At 45.8% G+C, this 25,109-nt stretch overlaps 1 protein-coding gene across 5 annotated transcripts in view; it reads right to left on the bottom strand.

Annotated features, from left to right (window-relative positions):
• Window positions 1-9,217: 9,217 nt before the first annotated feature.
• The window catches only part of KCNIP1 (potassium voltage-gated channel interacting protein 1), a 331,932-nt gene continuing 316,040 nt past the window's right edge, over window positions 9,218-25,109 (bottom strand). For all 5 annotated transcript variants that reach the window (XM_051843592.2, XM_051843591.2, XM_051843593.2 and 2 more), the window contains 7 exons: window positions 24,501-24,625; window positions 23,075-23,144; window positions 21,534-21,604; window positions 20,565-20,672; window positions 15,605-15,709; window positions 14,355-14,417; window positions 9,218-10,082 (listed from right to left, as the gene is read on the bottom strand). In XM_051843592.2, the coding sequence (XP_051699552.1) occupies window positions 10,035-10,082; window positions 14,355-14,417; window positions 15,605-15,709; window positions 20,565-20,672; window positions 21,534-21,604; window positions 23,075-23,144; window positions 24,501-24,625 (590 nt within the window). In that variant the 3' untranslated portion in view covers window positions 9,218-10,034. The remainder of the gene's footprint in view (window positions 10,083-14,354; window positions 14,418-15,604; window positions 15,710-20,564; window positions 20,673-21,533; window positions 21,605-23,074; window positions 23,145-24,500; window positions 24,626-25,109) is intronic.

Below are 25,109 nucleotides of genomic sequence, written 5' to 3'. Positions count from 1 at the left end.
TAGAACTGGCGCCCATATGGGATGCCGGCGCTTCAGGCCAGGGCATTAAACCACTGTGCCACAGCGCCAGCCCCGATGGATAATTTTTAAGAATTCCTGTTCTGCATCTATTGTGATGACTATAGGGTTTTCCCCCTTAATTTTGTTAATGTACTGAATTATATAGATTTCCTGAATATTACGTTAGCCCTAAATTCTTGGGTTGGACTCCACTTAGTCATGATATATTATCCTTTCAATATTTTGCTGTATTTGATTTGCTAATATTTTTGTATCTATGTTCATGAGGATACTGGTCTGTGAGTTTATTTTTTTCCCACAGTATCCTTGTCTGAGCTTAGTATTGGTGGAATGCTGGCTGAATATGAATGATTGGGGAAGATGTTTTTTCCCTCTTCCATTTTATGAAAGAGTTTATGTAGAGTTTGCCTTACTTGAATGGAAATTATCAATGGATCTGCAGTTATAAAAATTTCTTATGTTTTTTTTTTTTGCTGCCTAAAATTTTTATAGTCTTGTATTCTTATTCTTTTCTTTTTAAAAAAAGATTTATTTTATTTATTTGAAAGGCAGAGCTAGAGAGAGAGAGAGAGAGAGAGAGAGAGAGACTCATAGAGAGGTCTTCCATTGGCCTCAAAGGCCCCGGGCTGGGCCAGGCAGAGGCCAAGGCCATTAGCAGGGAGCTGGATTGGAAGTAGAGCAGCCAGGTCTTGAATAGGCATCCATATGAGATGCTGGCACAGGTTGACCACTTAGCCCACTGTGCCATACTGTATACTAAGTGAAATAAGCAAGGCACAGTAAGATAAACATTGGGTCACCTCACTTGTATGTGGAATCAAGATAATGGAACTCATAGAAGCATGGCTTAGAATGGTGGTTGTCTGGAGCAGCGCACGTGTGTGTGTGTGTGTGTGTGTGTGTGTGTATGTGTGTGTGCGCGCGCTCGTGGTGAGGGGGATGGGAAGATACTGATCAAGGGTAGAAACTGGGGCCAGTGCTGTGGGTGTAGTAGGTTAGGCCTGCAGTGCCAGCATCCCATATGCTTGCTAGTTTGTGTCCCGGCTGCTCCTCTTCCAACCCAGCTTTCTGTTTATGGCCTGGGAAAGCACTGGAAGATGGCCCAAGTGCTTGGGCACTCACCTGGGAGACCTGGAGGAGGCTCCTTGCTCCTGGCTTCGGATTGGCCCAGCTCCGGACATGAGGCCATTTGGGGAGTGAACCAGCAGGTGGAAGACCTTTCTGATTGTCTCTCCCTCTCTCTGTAACTCTTCCTCTCAAATAAATAAGTAAATATTTAAAAAATTAAAAAAAATAAAGAAACAAAGCATAGAAAGTGTCGGTTATATGAGATGACTAAGTTTTGGAAATCTAATATACAGCACAATGACTGCTGATAATGGTACACTAGGCACTCTAAATTTGCTGACATCTTAAATGTTGTAATCATGCAAAAAATGAAAAGAAAAAAGTCATGCTAAGAGGTGTGGACATGCTAATTAGCTTGTTTGTGGCAATTCTGTTACATTGCATGTGATTATGTACAGGGGACTTTAAAGAATTTGTGGAGAAGTAGAATTAAAATAGAAAAATTAAAAAGTACTTTTTCCACATCCGTTCCATCAAGTTCAAGATGCTTTTGTAAGTGATAGTATCAGTGAGGGTCCTGGGAATATAACTATTTTGATCAAATCTTTTTTGCGTTATTGGCTGAAGAAAAACAGGTGCCTGTTAGAGCGTTTTAAAGACTAGGAAAGAGAAAGAAGTCAGAAGGAGTCTAATCAGAACTGCAAGGAGGCTCTCCCTTTGAAACTCTCAAAATTGCCTGTTTGATGACAGGAATGGGCGAGAGCTTTGTGTTGGTGGGAAAGACTCTTTCCCAGGCATTTTTCTGCTAAGGCTTTAGCTTGCTTTCTCAGAACACTCTCCTAAAAAGCAGATGTTATCATTGTTCGGCCTTCCAGAAAGTCAGAAGTACCTGGAGCATCCCAAAAGCTAACTTCCATGATCATTGCCTTTGGCGCTGAGCCAGTTTGGTTTTGAATGGACGACTTCCACCTAGTTAGCCATTGTTGTGGCTGTGCTTTGCTTCAGGATCAGCTGGTTAAGTCATGCTTCCTCTCCTCTTACAGTTCTTCAAAGAAAATTAAAGGTTCTTGATCTGAGCTGCTTGCATGGAAAGTTTTGCTCGTGTCTGTTGCTGGTCTGCGTTCACCAGCTTTGACACCCTTTGGGCAGAAAGTCTGCTTTAGGTTTTTTGTCCGAATGGTTCCAGTAGAACCAGTTGTTCTGTCCATGGTGTTGGCTGTTATTTCTGATGTTAATCATTGGATCTCTTCAACTAGGCACAAATGATCTTTGCAAATTTGATGTGATGTTCTGCTCTTGCCAGCTTCCATTTGCAAACCCCTGATGTCTTTGGGGGCATTTTATCCATACATTTCCCATAAAGCATCAGTTACTTTGCCATTATTCTACCCAAGCGCTTGGGTAGAATAATGAATTGGGTGTTTATTCTTGCTTCAATTGTAGCAGAATTCATGTTGCTCTGATATGATGTCTTATCCTTCGTAGTGCCTCAAACTAGATCCTGGTCAGGCATGTTAGAACAGGTTAGTATGAGTTTATTTTGGAGCAAAAAATGTTTGAAATCTCTCCATAGGTTTTTCAGAATCTGCATTTCCCATTAATTTTTTGCAGACCCCTCATGTACCAAAATATCACATTGTATACTGCTCTCTCATTTCCTATTTGTCAATTATACCTTAATAGAGCTGGAAAAAGAATAAAATGGTAAAAATAAATATAAAAAGAGAAGAAAAACAAGTTAAAAGCACAGTTCCTCCTTCCTTCCCTCAACCCCTGAAGACTACAATTTTACTCTGTCTCTATGACTTTGTGTACTTTAGATAGCTCATATGTGTAGAATCATGCTGGATTTGTCTTTTGAGATTGGATTATTTCATTTAGCACAATGTCATGGTTGTTATATGAATTTTGATGGGCTCTGTTTCCCCCCCCCCAAGGAATTTGCCCATTTAATCTAAATGTTTGAATTTATTTGTATAAAGTTGTTCATTATATATCATTATTATCCCTTAAGCACATGTAGGATCTGTACTGTTGTCCCACCTGAGTTGTGTTTTGAGAGCCCCCATCTTAACTCTTTAACTTCAACTTATTTGTACCTTCAAAGCCCTTTCAGGTAGGTGAGACTTTCCAGCAGCTCTTAATAAATTATGAAAGTCATATTTCTTGGTAGCAGATAATCATCATGCAGTGTAACATTTAGGCTTTACCCAGTATGTATCATGGTCATTTGCTAGTGGGGGAAAATGGTAACAGAATATAGTGCAGAGTTTGCCAATTGGTTATCCCTAGGCCAAATCCAAGTTCTTACACTGGTTTGGTTTGACCTACATGTTATATTCTTAGAAAAAGATTAATTTATTTGAAAAGAAGAGTGACAGCAAGAGAGAGAGGGAGGAAAGGAGGAGGGAGGGAGGGAGGGAAAGAAAGAGAGAAAAGTATTTTTGATCCACTTGTTCACTCCCCAAATTACTGGAATAGCCAAATCTGGGCCAGGTTGAAGCCAGGAGCCTGGAACTCTATCCAGGTCTCCCACATGGGTGTCAGGGCCCAAGTACTTGGGCTATCACCCGCTGCTTTCCCAGGCTCATTAGCAGGAAACTGGATCGGAAATGGTGTAGCCAGGATGTGAATGGGCGCTCTGAATGGGCTGCTGGTGTCATAAGCTGTGGTGTGACGTGTTGTGCCACAGTGCCAGCCTCTGCATGGCATCTTCTGAATATTAAATTAGTGGCCAGAATATAAAAATCAGGAGATTTTATAGACAAGTCCAGCTTTTCACATTTTTTTTGTGACAAATTGTTGGATCTAATAACACTGAGCCCATATACTAACAACGTGGCGATAATCCTTAAAGATGTGATATGAACGCTGGGTGTGTATTCTTCAGTTTGCTGCTGTTTTTTTTTTTTTTTTTTTTTTTTTTTACAGGCAGAGTGGACAGTGAGAGAGAGAGACAGGACAGAGAGAAAGGTCTTCCTTTTGCTGTTGGTTCACCCTCCAATGGCCGCCGCAGCTGGTGCGCTGCGGCCGGCGCACCGTGCTGATCCGATGGCAGGAGCCAGGTACTTATCCTGGTCTCCCATGGGGTGCAGGGCCCAAGCACTTGGGCCATCCTCCACTGCACTCCCTGGCCACAGCAGAGAGCTGGCCTGGAAGAGGGGCAACCGGGACAGAATCTGGCACCCCGACTGGGGCTAGAACCCCGTGTGCCCGTGCTGCAAGGCGGAGGATTAGCCTAGTGAGCTGCGGCGCCGGCCACTGATTTTTTTTAATCAGTCTGGCTCCATATACTCATTGTACTTAGCAGTTCCTAGGTGAGTGATTAAATGGAAAGTCAGAAAGTCTGGGGTTCAGATTGTTGCTCTACTACTTGCTAGCTGTTCAGTTACAGTGGAGTTTTTCCTTGTTAGTAAATAGGAATAATAATACGCTGACTCTTATGGTAGTGAAGACTGAATGAGGTGAATGCATGTGAACTATTTAGCATTCAGTAAATGCTCAGTAAATGATATTTATAATTTATTACAGTTGTATAATAGGTGGCAAAACAGCATGGAGCTTGTGGAACTAGACTTGGTTTCTTGTCCCAGCTCTGCTGCTATCCAGTTGTGTCGCCGTAGGTTTTGGTGCCCCCTTCTATCATATGAAAGGGTGGGATACAGTCAGCTAGCATATGTCAAGTTGCAAGTTACAGAAAGTTCAACTCAAGCTGCCTGAAATAATAAAACATGAATCTCTTGATATCTGTTGATACATAGAATCAGAAACATGAGAGGTAAGTGTGACTTCAGGTGAGGCTTGATCCAGCAGTCAATTGTATCACTAAGAAGTCCATTTCTCTCCATCTCTCTGCCTTGACTGCTGTGGTATATTATGTTCAGCTACAGGTTAGCTTCCTTTCAGGTCACCAAACTGTTGGATCTAGGGCCGAGGGCTATATATGTTCTTTCTCATTCCTGTGCGTAGCAAGAAGCAAGTTTGTTTAATTGTTTTCAGTGAAAGCTCTGGCAGTCATGCTGTTTGGTTACTTCAGATTATAAGCCTTCCCCTAAGCCAGTTGCTGTGGCCAGGGGCAAAGGAGGCTATGATCATCGTGGCCTAAGTCCACATGCTTTATTCCTAGAACTGGGAGCATAGTCAGCTCCCCAGAACCTCAAGGACCTTCCAAGTTCCATCCAGTGGGGTTGGCTGCCCTTTAGAGTTTTCCCCAAACCCTTGGACTTCTGAGTCTCGCTGGACCCCAGTTGGCCAATGTACAGGGTGCCGAACTTTTTGAGGTCTGCCAGTTAGGTTGGGCCTTCTTGCAATATGGAAAGACACACTCACTGTAGCTCCTCTAAGAAACCCATATGGCTGTTTCGCACATCCTTGGCATTCTTCCCTTAAGAGGAAGAGAAATTTGGCTGTGATGCATGGGTTTGTTTTCACTGCTGTTTATGAATATTTTTCATGGCAGCTGCTTTCCAGCCCCTTCTAGAGTTTGTTTAGCCTAGAGCTAATGTTAGGGACGGGTGAAACATGGTCTTCTTGCTCTCTAAGAAAGAAAACCGGCTGGCTGCAGATTTCGGTGCTTGGAGCGTTTTCAGTCCATTGCTAGCTCTGTGGGCAAGCCCTTCTATGTCTCTGGACATTACTTGTTCATTTTGGAGACAGGTGCCTAGGCTATCTCTCTCACTGGGCTGCTGTCACACCCAAGGAAGAGACTGTCCACAGAGACCCTCTAACCTGAGATAAGCTGAGGTCCGCTGCTGCCCTTCGGAAAAGCCCGTCTCATCATCCTATCTCACGTAGCTCCCGCAGCCACCCTGGTCACTCTGTATCACAACACACGTTTGTTTCCTTGGTATTGCATTAAAATTGTCTTGTTTGTGGTTATTTCCTCTCATTAGAATCTAAGGTTCACGAAAGCAGGACTCGCATCTGTCTCATTCCCGGTTGGTGACTGCTGTGGGCAATTGGCAGCTCGGTCCTACCGGAGACCACAGGGTTCTTCCTACTGAGAGGAGAGGGAGCCGGGGGTATCTATCCTCCATCTCTCCTGGGTCAATAGCTAAGGGCAGCTCCTTGGAGGTGTTGATGGCTTGATTCTGCCAGCTGCCCTGTCTCAAGCAGAGTGGGGCTGTTATGGTAGCCTTGGTCTGTGGCAGACAAGAAGTCTCAGTCAGGCATTTGCAGTGCGCAGCAGTTCAGTGTACTTGTATGGTCACAGGGATCGCCAGACAGCCACTGCATTTGCAACCTGGCTGGGTCCACATCAGCAGGTGTGGTGGCTGGCAAAGGCTGCTACGTGGTTGGAAGGTTCAGGAGGGGCAGGATCCCTCTGGGAGGACCCACTGGAGATGGGGCTGGTCCTCTCTCACTGCCTCAACGTGTCCCTCCCCTGCCACCCGCCAGGACAGCCATCTCCCCTTCTGTGGAGGTTTCATCTGAAGATGAATTCTGTATCTTCCTCCTGCCCTGGCTTCTCTCGCAATATGCTCAGCTGCTGATCTTCCTTTCAGCACCGGATGCTCAGGACTGAATGTGGTTTCTTACTTGTCTTTTCAAAACTGGGAGAAGCGGTCCAGCTGTTCCCCTGTCCCAGGGAAGGGGTCGTCAGCTCTAGGTGCACATTGTAATCACCTAGAGAGAGTTTAAGGCATGCTGAGTTCATGAGTTCAATGCCTCTAGCCATTAGGATGCAATTCATCTGGGAAAAGGCCCAGGCAACCAGGGTGGAGAAGTGGAGAAACCCTACACAGGCCTCTAACACAGGCAACTGGCAAGGGCAGAGGTCGGTCTAGCTACAGGTACAGCATGCTATTCTGCAGGTCAGTGATATCATCAAAGGCTCAAATTCTGTTTTTTTTTTTTTCCTTTTTACAGGCAGAGTGGACAGTGAGAGAGAGAGACAGAGAGAAAGGTCCTCCTTTTTTTCTGTTGGTTCACCCCACAATGGCCACTGCGGCTGGTGCGCTGTGGCTGGCGTACTGCGCTGATCCGAAGCCAGGAGCCAGGTGCTTTCTCCTGGTCTCCCACGTGGATGCAGGGCCCAAGCACTTGGGCCATCCTCCACTGCACTCCCGGGCCACAGCAGAGAGCTGGACTGGAAGAGGGGCAACCGGGACAGAATCCGGCACCCCGACCGGGATCAGAACCTGGGGTGCCTTGCCTTGTGATATCTGGGCCCTTGGTTAGCAGATAAACCCTCAAAATTTCTAAATGGTTGCTAGTGTGTCTTGGGGCCACATGCTTTCTCACTTATATTCATTGGGAGACAGAACGCCTTTGTCTTGTTATTCTCAGCGTGAGTTTTGAGATTCATGCTGCTTGACCTGGCTTGTTTCAAGCTTACCCTTGAGTCAGTCACTGTGGCCAGGGGATGGTTCAAATCCTGTGCTCCATTCCTAGAATCGGAAGTGGCCAGTTCCCCATTCATAGCCCCATATGCAACTTACGATCCGCAGGCAGTTTGTACAGAATCCTAATGCCCAAGCCCCACCTTTGGAGATTCTACTTCGTTTGGTTTAGGGGAGTCCCAGACACTGTGCTTGTGGAGTTCCCAGGTGATTCTCATGAGCAGCCAGGCTAGGGAAGCACTGGCCTGGTGGTCTAACCTCGTGATTTGGCTCAGACCCCACATGGGAAGGGCCACGCGACAGATCTTCTGCTTGGACAGATGTCCAGCTGCCTTTCTGGGGACCAGGTACATGCCCAGCAGCTTCAGGTGGCCACACAGCTGCACTCAGGAAGCCCAGATAGAACAGAGCTGCAGCTCCTACAGTTTCAAACCACGAGAGGTAACAGCCAGTGTCACCAGATTGGGCGTGCTCACGTGTGCCCAGGAAGTTGTGGTGGGCTGCTCCTGCTAGTGACCTGTGGTTACCGGACACATTTCCCTTCACCCTGTCTGTTGCCTCATCTGTAACGTGGGTTTGCAGAACACCTGTGCCTCTCTGAACTGACTGCAGATGAATGCAATATTTGGACGGTACCCTCTGTTCCTGGAGTGAGGCAGGAATTTACTGTCCTTAAGGGGTCTTTTTCAGGGGCCAGCGCTGTGTCACTGTAGGTTTAGCCACCGCTTGCAGTGCTGGTATCCCATATGGGTGCCGGTTCGAGTCCCAGCTGCTCTGATTCTGATCCATCTCCCTGCTAATGGCCTGGGAAAGCAGTGGAGGATGGCCCCCAGTGCTTGGGCCCCTGCACCCATGTGGGAGACCTGGATGAAGCTCCTGGCTCCTGGCTCCTGGCTCTGGTCTGTCCCAGCCCTGGCTGGTGTGGCCACTTGGGAGTGAACCAGCAGATGGAAGACTTTTCTTTCTCTGCCTCTACCTCTCTCTCTCTCTCTCTCTCTCTGTAACTCTACAATTCAATTCAATAAAAAAACTAAATAAAAAATAAATACAACTAACTAAATAAAATTTTATAATAAAAAATAAACTGAATAAAACTAGCTAACTAAATAAATTAAAAAAATTTAAAGGAGTCTCTTTTATCTGTGATACCTTTGGAGGTCCTCTTACCTCTGTGAACTCCAATGCCCTCACCAGTAAAACCATGACTCTACCTTCTGGAATGTTCTACCTTGAGCACAAAATAAGGTAATGCGTATAAAGTCCCCAGTAGAGCACCTGACACACAGTAGAGGTTCTGTATATTGCTTTCCTTCTGACAACACTACTGTTAGCTCTTACTGTTTCTTATGCTATCAGTTGGAGAAACCAAGACCCACGGTGCTCAACATAAGTGATAATTTCCTGTTAAAGGCTGAAGCCAATTCACCAACCTTGAACTCTGACTCCCTCAGCAGGAGCTCCTGTCCATATCTTCAGCTCTGTGTCCCTGAGCACACTATTTGGGGCTTCTGATTTTCCACACTACTGGGTTTGGGGATCGGCAATCTTGTAGGAAGGGAGGTGTTGTGAAGGGCCTGGTCTTGAACTTGCATTTGCAAATGGTCCCAGTATCTGCTTTTGGATTGCAGGTTTGCTTGGGATGGTTTAGAAGCTGGAGAGGATGGTGTCAGTTCCTGGTGCAGTACAGGGCCCAGAGAATCACTAATAGCTGGATGCCAAATGAATGGACTAAGCTTCCCTTCCCACAGCTCTCCTCTCCTGCCCCAGTGGAGTCATGGAGGAAATGATTGACAGTGTAAGAAACAGTTCTGTTTATTGATTAGAACATGGTATAAAATTACAGCAGTTTGCAGGCATTCTGGACTTTCTGGGAGGGACATGCAGTGCTGGGCTCGAGCAGGGGATGGAGTGGAGGTATGTATGGGCCACTGGGCAATGGCTCCCTTCCAGGGCCTGTGCAGGGACTTGCTCTACCAGCACGGATACTAGTGTGAGAGAATTCTTGGTCCTTGCCTCTGGAAACAAATGACGTTGGGCAGTTTGGGCCATGAGACAATGCTATGCTTAATAAATTCAGTCCTATCCTACATGTGTTAGGGGCCGGCTCTCCCAATCTGGTCATGGCAGATTCTAATTGTTCTGTAAAATGCTCATTCTTCCCACCACAGGAAGAGAAACAGGCACGTTGGTTTGGGAGGCCAGCAAAGGATGGTGTGCACTTGGCTAAGGTCTTCTTGCTTCCAGATTTGTCGACTTGGAGGCAGTGAGCTGGGGGTCTGGAAGCAGAAAGTTGTGCGCCGCATTTAAGCTCAAGCAGAGGGACTTTCCAGAGGGCAGCAGTGTGAAGAGGTGGGCATGCTTCGGAAACAAACTCGGACTTCACCTTGTGTCTCTCGGCAAGAGGGAGGAGGAAGAGCTGGCGATCAGAGACGGGGCCGTGTGGTGCTGGCCTCCGTAGAAAGTCTTCAGCAGAGAATTCTTCCAAAGTGTAAAAGGGCTTGCTGTCCCAAGAGTTGGTGTATAAACTCAGAAAGAGGGAAGATTGGGGTGTTTGGGTGGTTGTTTAGTCCAGTGTCTCTGAGAGCTGGGTGGCTGTGTCCCTGGTCACATGACATTTTGGAACAGCTGGAGAGACCTCATGATGTTGTCATCCTGAGAGGGGAGGGGAAAGAGGGTGGTCAGAGCTTTCCGAGGCCCCTCCCTGGGAAGCCCTGTAACTGCTGTGCCAGTCTCCAGCATGGTTTTCTAGGCAGACCGCTGATACAAGGGGGTGAGAAGCAAGGAGCAGGGGCTGGGGGCCTATAAGGAGCTCCATTCACAAAGCAAGAGATGGCTTTTCTAGCCTTGAGGAGGAACTCAGAGGAGGCAAATTATCCAGTAAAACAGTGAGATGTTTCTTCTTCTTCTTTTTTAAAGATTTATTTTATTTATTTGAAAGGCAGAGTTACACACATACACACTCACTCATAGAGAGAGACAGAGACAGAGACAGAGATAGATCTTCTATTCCACTGATTCACTCCACAGTTGACTGCAATGGCCAGGGCTGACCAGGCTGTGCCAGGAGCCAGGAGCTTCTTCTGGGCCTCTCACATGTGAGTTTGCAGGGGCCCAAACACTTGGGCCATCTTTTGCTGCTTTACCAGGTACATTAGCAGGGAGCTGGATCATAAGTGGAGACCCAGGACTCAAGCTGGCACCCCTATGGGATGCTGGTGCCACAGCGGTGGCTCAACCTGCTGCACCACGGTGCTTTCTCCAAGATGTTTCTTAAGAAGTTCTGGGCACCTGCATTTTATCAGGTGGTTTTTCTGTTTCTATACAGATAATCACAGTTTTTTAGCCTATTGATATGATTACTTACATTGACAGATTCTTGGATGTTAAACCAGCCTTGCATTCCTGGAACAAACCCCATTTATTCATGATATGTTTTATGCTTTTTAATAAATTGTAGGGTTTGAGTTTTTCCTTCTGCATTCAGAAGGAGTGTGTTAATATATTAGAAATCTTTCAAAGCTTTGTAACACCTCATCGGCTTTCCATTTAGGGTCACAGTAGCCCCACGGATCAAGCCAAGAGGGGCTCTCTCTTGCCTGAGTCTGTGTAAGATCTGTGCTGCCCCTTCCTTCAACGTTGGGGAAAACGGGCCAGGGGAGCCCTGCTGCTGCCATGTACTCTGGGGAAAAGGTTTAAATTACAGACCCCGTTTCTTCAGCAGACACAGGACCATTCAGATTTTGTTTCTTTTTCTGTTAGTTTTTGTAGTTGTGTTTTGCATGGAATTTGTAGATTCCATATAAGTTGTCAAATCTATTAGCTAACGCCCAATTGTCTTTTTGCTGTCTTTAAAGCCTGTGGTGATATTCCTTTTCATTTCCAGTGGCGATGAATTGAGTTTTCTCTCTCTCTCTACATCAATCTCAATATGCATTTATCGATTTTACTAAGTTTTTTTCAAGGAGAGCTCTTGCGGATCTGTTTGTTTCTGTATGCGTGTGGGAACTTCAGAAATTCAGAGGGGCCGGTGCTGTGGTATAGCAGGCTGAGCTACCACTTGCAGTGCTGGCATCTCATGTGGGTTCTGGTTCCAGTCCTGGCTGCTCCACTTCCAATCCCAACTACCTATTAATGGTCTGGGAGAGCAATGGAAGATAGCCCAAGTGCTTGGGCCCCTGCACCCACGTGGGAGACCCGGAAGAAGCTCCCGACTTTAGCCTGGCCCAGTTCTGGCCATTGTGGCCATTTGGGGAGTAAACTAGCAGATAGAAGATCTCTCTCTGTTTCTCCTTCTCTCTCTGTAACTCTACCTTTCAAATAAATAGATGAATAAATTTTAAAAAATTTATAGAAAAATGGAATTAAAAAGTAAATTTTGTTTTTAAAATAAATACTATTAAAATTAATAATATAATTTTTTAAATGTGAAAACTTTTTTGAGAATCATGCATTGTTTATCATAATATGTACCTCCCATGAACTTTCTGAAGATCCAGCATATGTCTCTACTGTATGTTCTCTATTTTACATTTTTGTCATATTTTTTCTAAGATATAATTATTAAGGTTAGAAAACTCTCAAACACTTTGGTATTAATCAACACACTTTTAAATCCATAGGTCAGGGGAGAAAATATTTTGAATTAAAGGATAATAAAAATCTGACATATCAAAATTTGTCAGACTTAAAGCACTGTTCAGCCAAAGTAGTGCTCAGAGGGAAAATCACACTTGTAAATGTATGTGTTAGAAAAAATTGATTGGGAATTAATGATCAGAACTTTAATCTCATCAAAAAATTGAAGATGAAAAAGCAGATGGCAGAAAATTAATTAATAAGTGACAAAGTGGACCCATAAAAGAAAAAATTAACAGAGACAAAAGTCATTTGAGTAGTTATCATCTTTAAAAATGTCTACAGCAGGGAGTTTTTATTGCCTAATATTTAAGCACATGGGTTCTAGAGTGAGGATGCCTGGATTCAAATTCTGGCCCTGTTACTTATTAGCTGTGTGACCTTGGGCAAGTTGTTCAATCTTTGTGCCTCAGCTTCATCATGTCTAATGGAGTTGAGCAGGGTGATACCTCTAGGGTAGGTTGTGAAAAAGGAAAGAGTCAATGAGTGTAGAAGTTGCTAATGTGGGAAACTAAACTGATTTAAAAGCCTCTCTTACCTGATAAGCAAATCTAAAAAGTATGATACTCAGAATGACAGAGTTTAAGGTACATCTCTGTCATTGACTGTGGTCCTGGCCACATCACTTAGTCCACATCTTTTTTAAAATAGATGTGATCAGTATTCGTATTCAGTCAGTTCACGTTGACTACATGTTAAAATGTTTCAACTCTATTGGTAAAGAACCGATGACACAGCCCCCTCTCCAACCCCAGCCTCTTCCCCTCTGGCTACCTGGTAACTTGCTCAGGGCCCATGGGCTATTCAAAGATCCACCAAGTAGTGGATCAGACCTAGTAAGGGCTTCAGTGGATTCTTCTCTAGGGAGTTGGCCAAGGTCAATGACACTTAGTAAATGTTTGGTTCATTTCAGTTGTTTAATGCCGATGTTCCTCAATTTACAATAGGGTTACATCCCAGTCAATCCACTGTAAGTGGAAAACAAGTCAGAAATGCCTTTAATACCCATCATCTACTGGGCACTGCAGTTTAGCCTATCTATCTACTTTAAACACGCTCAGAACACTTGCATTAGCCTGCAGTGGGCAAAATCACCTAACACAAAACTTGTTGCATAATGAAGTGTTGAATACCTCATGTAATTTGTTGGGTAGCTGCTTCCCTAAAATGCTGCCCCCCCCCCCCGCCCCATGCACTCTTGCATATTGGCTCCATCACCTCTGGATCACGTGACTGCATGGGCTGCTGCTGCCCAGACTGCACAAGGATGGTGCTGCATGTTGCAAGCCCAGGAAAAGAGCAAAACTCACGGTTCAAAGTACGGTTTCTACTGTGTGTTGCTTTTGCACCTTGGAAAGTTGAAAGACAGTTAAGCTGACCCGTCATGAGCTGAAGATTGTGTTTGGATTCTCACCCCGCATGTGAGACAGTTCCCTCACTCAGGATTGTTGTGCCGTTTGTGGAATGTGCCCGAAACTTGCTGATGCTCGGTGTGTGTTAACAACTTCTCTCCTGTCTCATCGCATTTGCAGTTTTTCTTGGGTGGAGCTCAGATTACTGTGTATGTTTCTGAAATAAGGTGGGTGTTTACATGCATTTCTCTCAAGTAGACGAAGCAAGTATTTCTGACCCAGTTTCCATTGGAGACTTGGGGCCAGAGTATTCCTTAGACTTAATGGAAGTGCGATTCAAGGGCCGGTAGTATCTGGAGCAACCTGGGAGGGTGTTGGAGAAGTAACATCTCAGGCCTGACCTATGGAATTAGAGCCTGCAGCTTAACAAGATTTCAAAGAGACTGATTTGAAGATTTAGAAGCATTGGTCCAGGGCATTTGAGTTTAAGATTTCTAGATCTTAGCCCAAACACGGTATCTCCAGGATTAAGACTTGGAAATGCAGATTTTCAGAACCATGGGAGACCATTTTCCAAGCACATAGTTGTAGATTTTTTTCCAGCTGCTCCCGTATAGTCTGAGTGGGGACATCAAATGCAAGGAAGGTTGAAAAATGACAGTGTTGCCCGCTAGTGAAGTCTAGTTTCCCAGAGACTCCCTTGAGCATTCTCGTCCCCCAGCCCCTACCTACCCTACTTAGACCTTTTGGCTCAGTGCCAAGCTTGGCCAAGGTTAAGCACAGGCCAGGTGGAGGAGGGGGATGGCCGGCCCTCTGAGGTGCGGCTGGTGCCAGGAGGGAATCTGACCTGAGCAGTCGTGGGCACGTGCAGCCCTCAAACCCGAGACTTCCTTCCTCAGACTTAGAGTTTTATGTCTGCCCTGTGCACTTTCCTTACCTCCTGACAGGATTCAAGAAATTCATCTAAAGTCACGATGCCATCTTTATTTTTGTCCATTTTCTGAAAGACACAACAGGGAACACTTTAAAGAACCTGATCATCTGCATTCCAGAACCTGGTGTTTGCCAACCAACTTGGCTCCATGACATAGGGTGCAGCCCTTGGACCCGCACCAGGTCCCTAAGTCTCAGGCTTGCTGTAGACCCTCACCACCTCTCTGCTGGACTACTCCATGCTGTCCCAGGGTGTTGTCTATTTCCTGTGGCTATAATCAAATACCCAAGATTTGCTACTTTCTAAACAAACAAACAAACAAACAAAAGGCCGATTTAGCTCCCAGGCTGGAGAGCAGGGAGCTGGCTCAGGTCAGGGGCCTCACAGTGGACAACTTCACAAGGGTGGGAATGTATACCCGACATCAGATGGGCAGACAGGAAGTCGGAGATGAGGAGGGGCAGTCTTGCATTTTTTTTATACCAACTCTCTCTCATGAGAGCTACAGGATTATTCCACTCCAAGGGTGATACCCCCAGTGACCTAATCATCTCCCATTAGGCCCTGCCTCTTAAAGGTCCCGCCATGTCTACACTGCCACACTGAAGACCAAACCTGCAACACGTGAACCTTTGAGGGACACACTCAAGGCATTTCTGTGCCATAGCACGGTCCTCCCTAGGCGCTTTGCTGGCCCGTCCATCTGGCAGAAGGAACACTGGATGCAGGAGGTTCTGGTTCTGTCTCTGGCATTTACCATGTAGTCTTGGAGGGAACTCCTGTTTTCCCATCTTTGCAGGGGACTATTGGATGCAAGTGAGCTCTGACATTCTTTGATATACTTCTGCTACTTTATTTTTTACTAAAATATTACTGTGATCACATAGCTCTCCTACTGAAGGATCACTGTAGTTGCTCATCATTTTGCAGAGTAAAGCTAAACACTTCCATCTCAGACCTCCCAAGTGGGCCCGGCCTTAGTTTCCAATCTGACTTCCCGATGCTTAATCTATGCAGCTGTGCTGAATGAAGTCTTCTCTGTGGACTGGGTCCCTGCCCTATGCCGTTTGTACTTAATGACCTGCTTCCCTTCCCTTCCGCGGGTACACACGTCTGCCTAATGAGATCATTGTTTTCTTGAGGACTGTGTCACTTTTGATAACATTCTTTTCTGTTTCTCACTGTCTCAGAAGCTCATGGGTTGAGTGACTGAGGTTGGACTTAAAACTTGTGCACAGGGTGGGGGTACTTACCTGGAAGAAGACGTCCACGTGCTGCCTGGGAGTGTCCTCTTTGAGCACGGGATATGTGTATTTCCCCATCATGTCGTAGATGGCTTTGACAATGTCCATCATCTCCTGGAGAGGGGACATGGAAGCACACAGTGTGGGAACCGTGAGCTCAAGCTCTTCTTGGGTGGCAGAGTTTGGGGCTCCTTGTCTCCTTCGGCAATGAAAATGAGTAGAGGACTTTCTTTAACAGGTGAAAGGGGTCAGAGGGAAAGCTCAAGGGACTGGATTCTGGGGGTCTTCTCCTGGAGAGAAGATGGTGGAAAATCATGTCCTTACCAAAGGGCGCTGCAACTTCCTGTATTTCTATCTTACTGCTTTTTGTGTCTTAGTGAAGTTGAAGCCCTTTCAGAAAATGGTAAATATTGGTGGTGATTAGCCATGTGTGCTCTTGTCTGATTCTTGCTGTAACCTCTGTAGTGTCACCGCAAAGAAAGAAACTGTGTTCAGGCTGAGGTATGTTGAAGAGGTATTCCAAGTTCATTAAGAGTTTTAAAAAATTTATTAAGAATGGATGGTAAATTTTATCGAATGTGATTTTAGCATCACAGAGCTTAATCTTGATATATTGATATAATGAATTATTTAGTGGATTTTCTCTACTGTTATTTCTCCATTCCTGGAATGAACCTTATCCTAGTCTTGTGCATTTATTTTAAATAGAGCACTGGGATTAGTTTCCCAGGGTTTCATTTGGGATTTGAGAGCTTTTGCTGGCACGAGATTAGACTCCTGTTTTCCTTTTTCTGTGTTGCTAGGACTCCTCAAACAACATATGTTTTTGAGCACTTTCCATTGGCTAGACATCGCTACTTTACAACAAGATTTTTTAAAAAATTATATAAAGTCTACTGGAGCATATTTGCTCACAAAAATTCATTTAACAATTTAAAAATAACTGATGAGTTTTGATAAATGTATATGCCCATGTAGCCTCCAATAGACTCAAGATAGAACATCAAGAAGTTCTTTTATGCTCCTTTGCAGTGAACATCTGTCAACATCTGACACCAAGCAACTGCTGGTGAAATTTCTGTCACTATAGATTAACTTGTATTTTCTAAAATTTCATGTAAATGGAGTCATGGAGTATAAACTCTTTGTGTGTCTGGCTTCATTCATTTAGAGTAATGTTTATGGCATTCCATGCCATTGCTGAATGTGACAATAATTATTTTTTACTGCTGAATAGTATTCCATTGAATGGATGTACTACGATGTGTTTATCCATTGTTCTTTTGACAGATATTTGAGTTGTTTTTGGTTTGGGCCTATTATGAATAAAGCAGATATGAACATTTCTGTACAGGTCTTTATGGAATTATATATTTTCATTTTTAAAAAGATTTACTTATTTAAAGTCAGAGCTACAGGGCAGGGAAGAGAGAGAGAGAGAGAGAGAGGGAGAGAGAGATCTTCCAATGGCTGGATCACTCCCCAGATAGCTACAATGGCCAGAGATGAGCCAGGCTGAAGCCAGGAGCCAGGAGCTTCACCTGGATCTCCCATCTTCTGCTGCCGTTACCAGGTCATTACCAGGGAGCTGGCCCCACATGCGTCCATTTCTCTAGGTTAAATACCTGTAAGTAGGATTTCTGGATTGTATGTTAAGTGTATCTTGAACTTCATAAAGCTGCCAAAATGTTTTCCAAAATGTTTCTATCATTTTACATTCCCATCAGCAATGAGAATTTCTATTGTTCCAAATCCTTGCCAACATTTAGTATTGTCAGTCTTTTTATTGGTAGCCATTCTAGTTGTAGTTGTATTTCATTATGGTTACAATTTGTGTTTATTTAAAGGCCAGAGATGCAGAGCAATTTTTCGTGGACTCATTGACCATTCATCTATTTCCTTTTCTGAAGTGTCTATTCAGTTATTTTGCCTATTGTAAATTGAGTTATTTATCTTCTTGTTAAATTAGAAAATTTATATATTTTGAGTATCAGGTCTTTGGCATACAGTTTGCAAACATTTTCTCCAAGTCTACGACTAGTCTTTCCATTTTTCAAAGTTGACTTGTGAGGAGCACAAATTTGAAACTTGGATGAAGTCAAATTTATCCATTTTTCTTTTGTGATTCCTTCTGTATGTGTCTTGAGATACCCTTTTCTACCCCAAAGAAGACGTTTCTCCTATGCATTGAAATGGGATCCATTTTCAAATTGGGAAAGTTTAACATCTACTGATGTTTTAAAATCAGCTGTTACAGCACCATTTGTTGGAAAAATGGTTCATTCCCCTCTGATTTCTTTGCCATCTTTTTCACAAGGCCAATAGATGCATAAGTCTAAACTGGGATCTCTACTTTCATATCTTGGTTTATTCCTCCTTTTGCTGATTCCTCACTACCGTGGTAGCTAAACCTTTATATTAAGCCTTGAAGCAAGGCAGTTTCAGTCCTGTAACTTTGTTCTCTTACCATTGTTGTGGTTATTTTAGGTTCTCTGCTTTCCCATATATCATATGTATATATGATCAGTTCATCAATTTCTACAAAATGTCTGCTGGTATTTTGATTGTAGTTGCACTGAATCTATAAATTAAATTTAGGAAATTCTACATCTTAGCTATACTGAGACTTCCAATCCAAGCAGGATATAGCTCAGTTTATTTAGATCTTTGCTTTCTCTCAGTGTTATTTCACAATTTTCAGTATACAAGTCTTGCACCTGTTATGTTGAATCTATCTCAAAGTATTTTGTGTTTTTCTGCTATAATAAATGATACATTTTCCAGTTGTTCATAGTATATAGAACTATGCATGATTTTTGTAAATAGAACTCATATCTTGTTATCTTGCTAAATTCACTTGTGATTTTTTAGTAGGCTGTTTGCAGACTCCTTAAGGTTTTCTATGAATTCGATCATGTTGCTACAAATATACACAATTTTAGTCTTTCTTTTTCAATTTATATTCCTTTGATTTGGTTTAGTCTTGCTTCTGGGGAAAAGTATTTTGTCTTTTACAAATGAGTATTATGTTGGCTGTAAGATTTTTCTAGATACCCGATATCCTATTGATAAAATTCTCTTCTATTATTATTTTTGGGGGAGTTTCATTGAAAATACATGCTGGTTTTTGTCAACTGCTTCTAAGTTGATATATTGTTTTTCTTTTTTTATTCCGTTGATGCAGTTAATTACATTGATTGGGTTTTGAGTTCTTAGAACAAAGTTCACTTAATCATGATGTATGACCATTTTTATAGATTGCTGGATTCAATTTGCTGTTATTTTGTATTTGTGTTCATTAGGGGTACTGAGTTTGTGGTTTTTAGTTTTCTTCTCTCACAGAAACATTTCTTATGTTGGGTATCAGGGTTACTATTGGATTTAGAAAATGAATTAGGGGGCTAGTGCTGTGGTACAGTAGGTTAATATTCTGCCTGTGGCGCCAGCATCCCATATGGGCTATGGCCTGGGAAAGCAGTAGAAGATGGCCAAAAAAAAAAAAAAAAAAAAAAGAACATGGCCCAAGTGCTTGAGACCCTGCACCCGCTAGGGAGACCCAGAAGCTCCTGGCTCTTGGCTTTGGATCAGTGCAGCTCCAGTCATTGTGGCCATTTGGGGAGTGAACCAGCAGATGGAAAACCTTTCTCTCTGTCTCTCCCTCTCACTGTAACTCTACCTCTCAAATAAATAAAATAACATCTTTTTTTAAAAAAGAAAATGAATTGGTAAGTATTCCTTCCCCCTCTATTTTGTAAAAAAATATGTGTAGGATTGGTATTATTAGACTTCGACAGTAAGCCATTAGAGTCTATACTTTTCTTTGTGGAAAGATTCTTACTGTGGATCCAATTTTGCTAAATGATAAAGAGCTATTAGAATTCTCTAACCCTCTTCGAGTCACTCTGTCCAATGGACCATGGATGTGTTCCTTACCTTAGCCCTTCATCATCTGTCTCATCTTGCACCAGTCTTCCCCCCTTACCCCAGTCTTTAGCCAAAGGGAACCCGTGAAAATCCATGTTGCCTCAAAGCCTCACCAGTGGTCTTTCCTTCTGCCTGGAACACTCTTCCTGGCCCACACTTTGTCAGAAGGGCCTTTGCTGACCTTCCTTGCTCAAACATCTTCCACCTGTTGATTTAGACTTTGATTGTGTATGGCCCATCTTTCTACACTGCTCTATAAGAGTGGAAACTCCCGTGATTGCTCAATTCTTTGAGTGCAGCACCTAGAGCACTTGATAGGCCAGGCCCTCAAGTATGTGTTGAGAAATGTATGAGTGAATGAATGAGAATGAAAGTTGGGTAAGCTCCCCGAACTTCCACTTTCTCTCCATGGGGTTGAGTGAAAGTTGGAAATGATACTCATGTCTCAGGCACTGTGCCTGGCAAATAGGATGTGAGGGAGGTCAATGCAAGCTTCCACTGTATACAGTGGACACTAAAGTGAGTTTTGACTTAGACTTGTGGGCATTTCATTGGCTGAACATGGAAGTCTGAAAATTCAGGACTTGTCTCTGATGATTTCTTTAGAGATGACCACACTTTTTTATCACCCCCATCTGTAGTTTCATTTGTAGGCAAAATAGGTTGTGGCCAGTATGATCCAACAATAGCCTCTTCCCCCTGAAACAATCTCTCAGGTGCTGTCTGAGGCCCTACCATCCCAAGTTTGAGCTTCCCCTGCTGGCTGCCAACCACAAAGAGCACTGCACCCCTGGTTGTGTGCCTTGAGCCCGTGGGCCCCAGTGAGAATAAAGCTGCACAAGCCTTGCTGGAGTGCCTGGGAACAGGGCACAGGATGGTGGCCCAGGAGGTCCAAGATTGTCTTCTCCGTGCCAGGGAGCAGCTCTGGGAGCCTCAAGCAGACCCTGCCTCCTTCAGACCACTGTGTGCTCATGCGTGGGATGGCTCTCTATGAAGTTAGGCGCCCTCCAGCAGCCTCTGGTGCCCCTGGCCCCAGTCCACTCACCTCTTTGTTTATGTATCCGTCTTTATTGATGTCATACAAATTGAATGTCCACCTGAGCTTCTCATGGACAGTTCCTCTCAGCAAAATCGACAGAGCAGTTACAAAGTCCTGAGGAGTGAAAAGGCAGGAGCGAGATGAGCTACCAAACCGTGGGGCAGGTTGAAGTTGGGTCTTTGGCTCAGAGTCCCCGGTGTTGTGTAATAGCATGGTGTCCTCCCCAGCTCCCCCCATGTCCTCTTGTCTGCCCCAGGGACACGGCCAAGCTCAGCGTAGAGCTCGGCCTTCCATTCCCTGCCTTGTTCCACTTCTTGGAATGGAGCTCTGTGGGGTGTCACCTCTAGGGGGCAGGTCAACACAGCCCACTCTGCTATTGCCTTATCCTGTGGCTGTGCTGTTTGTTGGACTACACGTGAATGGCCATGTAGTCCAAGGCTAAGAACATGGGCTGTGGAGATATACTGCCTGGTCCTAAATCCTCCTTTACTGCTTCCCAGGTGTTTGACCTTGGGAAACCACTGTCTCTCTACCTTCTTCCTCTCTCCTGTAGAACAGTCATACGGAACACAACCCCACCTTGTAGGGTTATTGTGACAGTTAAATGAGTTAACACAGGCAAGGCAGTAATAACAGAGGCCGACACATGGTGAGTAGCCTTTGTGTGACCTCTTACACGGTAGAACCTGAGTCCCGTGACCTCTTACACGGTAGAACCTGAGTCCCGTGACCTCTTACATGGTAGAACCTGAGTCCCGTGACCTCTTACATGGTCAGCATCTGTGCCCAAGACCCCAAGGTCCTAGAAGGCAGGGGAGGTTGATTCTACCGTCTCAGGAAATCTTTATTTAAGTTTCCCTTGTTCTGTCTGAGAGCTTTGCTGACCCAACCCTTCCCCCAGTACCCTGTGGCTCAGAGGGAGCGGTGGTATACAGGAGCCTCCAATCCTGGCGTGGACCCAAGGGGTAAGCGTACCTCGAACTTCACGGAGCCTGTCTGGGTGGTGTCGAAGGCATTGAAGAGGTAATGGGCGTATGTGCTGGCATCTGCAATGCAGAGAGGGAAGGGCAAGTGACAGGACCCGGGATCCACACAGGAGAGACATCAGTGAAAGACAGAGGCAGGGTTTTGACTAGAAAGAGGAGGCTGGAGCGGGGGTGGCAGAAAGGCAAAAAGAACGGAGCGAGGCCTGCTTACTCGGCTCCTGGGGTTTAGCTGGGAAGTTCAAGAGTGGAGACAGCTGCTTGCCCCTCCATCTAGCCATCTGGGGCACATGATTTTCTTGTGTGTTTATGGTGGGTGAATGATGTGGTGATGGTGTGAAAATGCTCTTCACATTGCAGCAGTGCTATTCCGTGGAGTGAGCTATGCCACGCCGTGAGCCATGCCATGGAGAGAGAGAAACCTGGGCTTGGTCACAGCTGCGTGACCCTAGGCATCAAACGCAACCTCTCTGAGCCTCCCGCTCTGACCCTGTACAAGACCTGGCTCCTAAAACTTTTGGAAAAAAGGTATTAATCTAACGTTGTGCCTGGCACACAGTGTAAACTCTATAATGAATGTCTCAGTGGAACTCAGTAAACTGAGTTTCTGGGGCCCACAGGGGATGCAGCTGTCCCCCAGGTTGGTGGGGGCTGAGCCCTGGTCCCACACTTAGGAAGGCACCTATCTGTCGCTAAAAAGGCTCAAATGAACAGAGCCCAAGAAGTGTCTGGGACACTAGGGTCTCTGTTTTGTCAAGGTCCAGGGAAGGGGTTTTGAGGAGACCGCTTGCAAGATGGCATGTGACCCACGGAGGCCACGGGAGGAGCCACTGGTGTGGTCCCAGCCCATGGGCCCAGAGCCAGTTCCCACAGGCCTGGGGCAGGATACAGAGCAGGTGCTGTAGGCTGGCACATTTGCTTCCCTGCCTTTGTAAGCACAGCTTTGTGCTCCCTGCCATCTTTCGGGCTTAGTTTGTTTTGATAGTCCTTGGCATTTCCTAAAGTTCTGTTTAAAAATTCCAGCTTTTCCCAGCTGTCTTAAAGGAAAGCGTGGCATTGCTTCTCGGCCTTTTGGCTAAGATCAAGTGTAAGGGAGAGAGTGGAAAGTGTCTAGCACAATGGCGGAGCCAGAATGGCAAAGCTTTGTGCCAGACCCCGCCCCACTGGCCTCGAGCTGTGTGACCTGAAGGAGATTGCTTCACTTCTCTGACATCTGGCTGCCCTGGCTGGGGTCAGGCGAGGTGATTGCCACAGCCATCAGGAGATCATGGCACAATCTCTCTTCCCCTTCCAGAGCGGTTCCTTTTCAGAGCGCCTTCTGCCCAAGCTCGAGAGAATTCCCTGCCTTGTAAGAAGGGGAGCGAGAGGATCGCTGTGTTCAGAGCTCCTATCTGTAGCTCCTGAGTAGCCTGGGTTTGCCTTGTTGATTACAACAGGTGCAGTGGCCCGGGAGGCTCGGGAGGCGTGCCCTTGGCGAGAGGAAAGCAGCCACCAGGGGGCGCCGGGCAGGAGCGTCTTCCAGGATGGACTCACCTCCGTGGGGGAAAAACTGAGCGTAGATCTGCTTGAAAGTTTCTTCGTTGACGACACCGCTGGGGCACTCCTGTGTGAAGGGGAGAGAGAAGGTCGATGGGGTCTCGGCCGAGGGCCTGCCCTGGGCTCGGGGGCGGGAGTACGTGGGGCTCATCCTTGGGGCCTAGGGCTCCTCAGGGTTCCTTGGCGGGCACGAATAGGGGACAGAGTCTGTGTCTCCAGGGTGAGTAGCAGGAGGCAACCCCATCGTGGGACTGCAGCTGCTTTGGAGAATGACAAGATAGCATCAAAGAATGGACACCGTGAGGTGGAAGGGGTTTCAGCTTTGGGGAAGGGACCTGGATTTGCATTCTGGCCTGGTCACTTCTCGCTTTGTGTCAGCCCGACCCTCAATATCCTCATTTGTAAAATGGGGTTAAGGGTACATTCCTAGCACGGCTATCATGAGGTTTATCCTCTGAACCTATGTTATGCAATACTGAGTCCATGGGAGTCCATGGGAGATGCCTAACAATGTCATCTCCTTTCTGGAGGCTGCTCAGGCCTGCCCCAACCCAGCTGCCCACTGTTAACAGTGCTCTTAGAGGTCAGAAGGCAAGAAGCCCAATGGGCCGGCACGAAACCAGGCCCAGGACTCAGGATCATTGCAGGAGGCAGGGGCATCCCCGGGCGCGGCAGGTAACTCCCAGCGCCACGTCTGAGACTCCCTGTCACTCAGTGCCTTGGGGAACACTGAGAACCTGTGGCTGGTCTGGGGTTGACCAAGCTCCACCTACACCCTGTACCTGGAGGGAGGGGGCCAGGAGTGCTTCCTTTTATTTCTGTCCATCCCAGGACTTGGGAGTAAGACTGCTCTGGCTGCTAAACCTAAAACAAACTAATCGACATCCAAGATGGGGTCTGAGTGGTCTCAGCGTGGCTTGAGAGGGCAGGAATATATTAAAGGATGGAAAGCAACAGGGAACTCCTTGTCTCCCATTCCACCTTTGATTGATTGTAAATTGGCTTCCTGCGTGGCTGTCAGGGAGAGAAGCTTCCAGATGGAGGAGAGTCCGATTCCCTGTCAATTCTGTTCCTCGTCATAAATTAACACAGTGACATTCAGGCTTACACATCAGTCTCTGTGAAGCTGGTTAGTGTAAGTCAGCACCAAAGAGACAGAAAGTGATCAGCCAGGATTAGACCCTGGGCCTGGGTGGGCTCTCCAGCGCTGCACCACCCTGTGAGGGGTCTGGCAGGGGGTGTGTCTGCTGAGATGGTCTCATTCCTGCCTGGAGCCTTGCTTCCTGACCTGGTGATCTTGCACTCAGGCCCAGGGGGCCCTGCCTGTGCAGTTTCTGTAAATGGGAAACTCCCTTGGCATTTGGGAGAGTTTCCCCCAAGTGGGACATCCCACCCAGGCCTTGTGAACCAATGTGTGTCTCACATTTTTGAAGCCTCGGTAAAGGACTTGTAGCTCCCTCTTGGTGAAGTTGGTCTGGGCCTCCAGCTGCTCCAGTCCCTCAGGCCGATGGCAGACCATGGTCATCTCTAGCTCATCTTCAATCTTATCTGGAACAGAGGAGATGGCATTGGGGTGGCTGCCTTGGTGGTCCCTCTGGTCACACCACAGCCTGGGCTGCCAGACGAGGGGTATCGTGACCTGGGCCATGGGGCTGGACGACCTCCCTGCCCTTGAACCCCACCTCCCTGGTCCCACAACCTGTGCACCTGCTACTCTAGGTGTGTCAGGTGCCATGTCAGGAGGTAGTGGCAGCACTGGGGCTAAAGAGAGGAGGACAGAAGTGCTGAAAACAAATCCAAACAGAAACACTCCCCTTCCTTTCAAAATAACCCCTTTGCACATGCAAATATCTGCCCAGGGAACTTTCTGAAGGTGCTAGAGGTACAGGTGAGAGAGTAGAGTAGAATGAGGAATACTTTCTCAAGCGCAAAGGAAAACAAGTCAATAAAATCAATAGCATGGATTCTTACCAGGTGGGCCAAGTAGGGAAAGACTAGAGCGAGTTAGCAAAAAGTTCAAGTTCTGGCATGT

Source organism: Oryctolagus cuniculus, chromosome 6 (assembly GCF_964237555.1).
Source record: "Oryctolagus cuniculus chromosome 6, mOryCun1.1, whole genome shotgun sequence".
Classification (NCBI taxonomy): domain Eukaryota; kingdom Metazoa; phylum Chordata; class Mammalia; order Lagomorpha; family Leporidae; genus Oryctolagus; species Oryctolagus cuniculus.
Note: the sequence above shows the minus strand (reverse complement) of the source record. Positions and strands in the feature narration are given on the sequence as shown.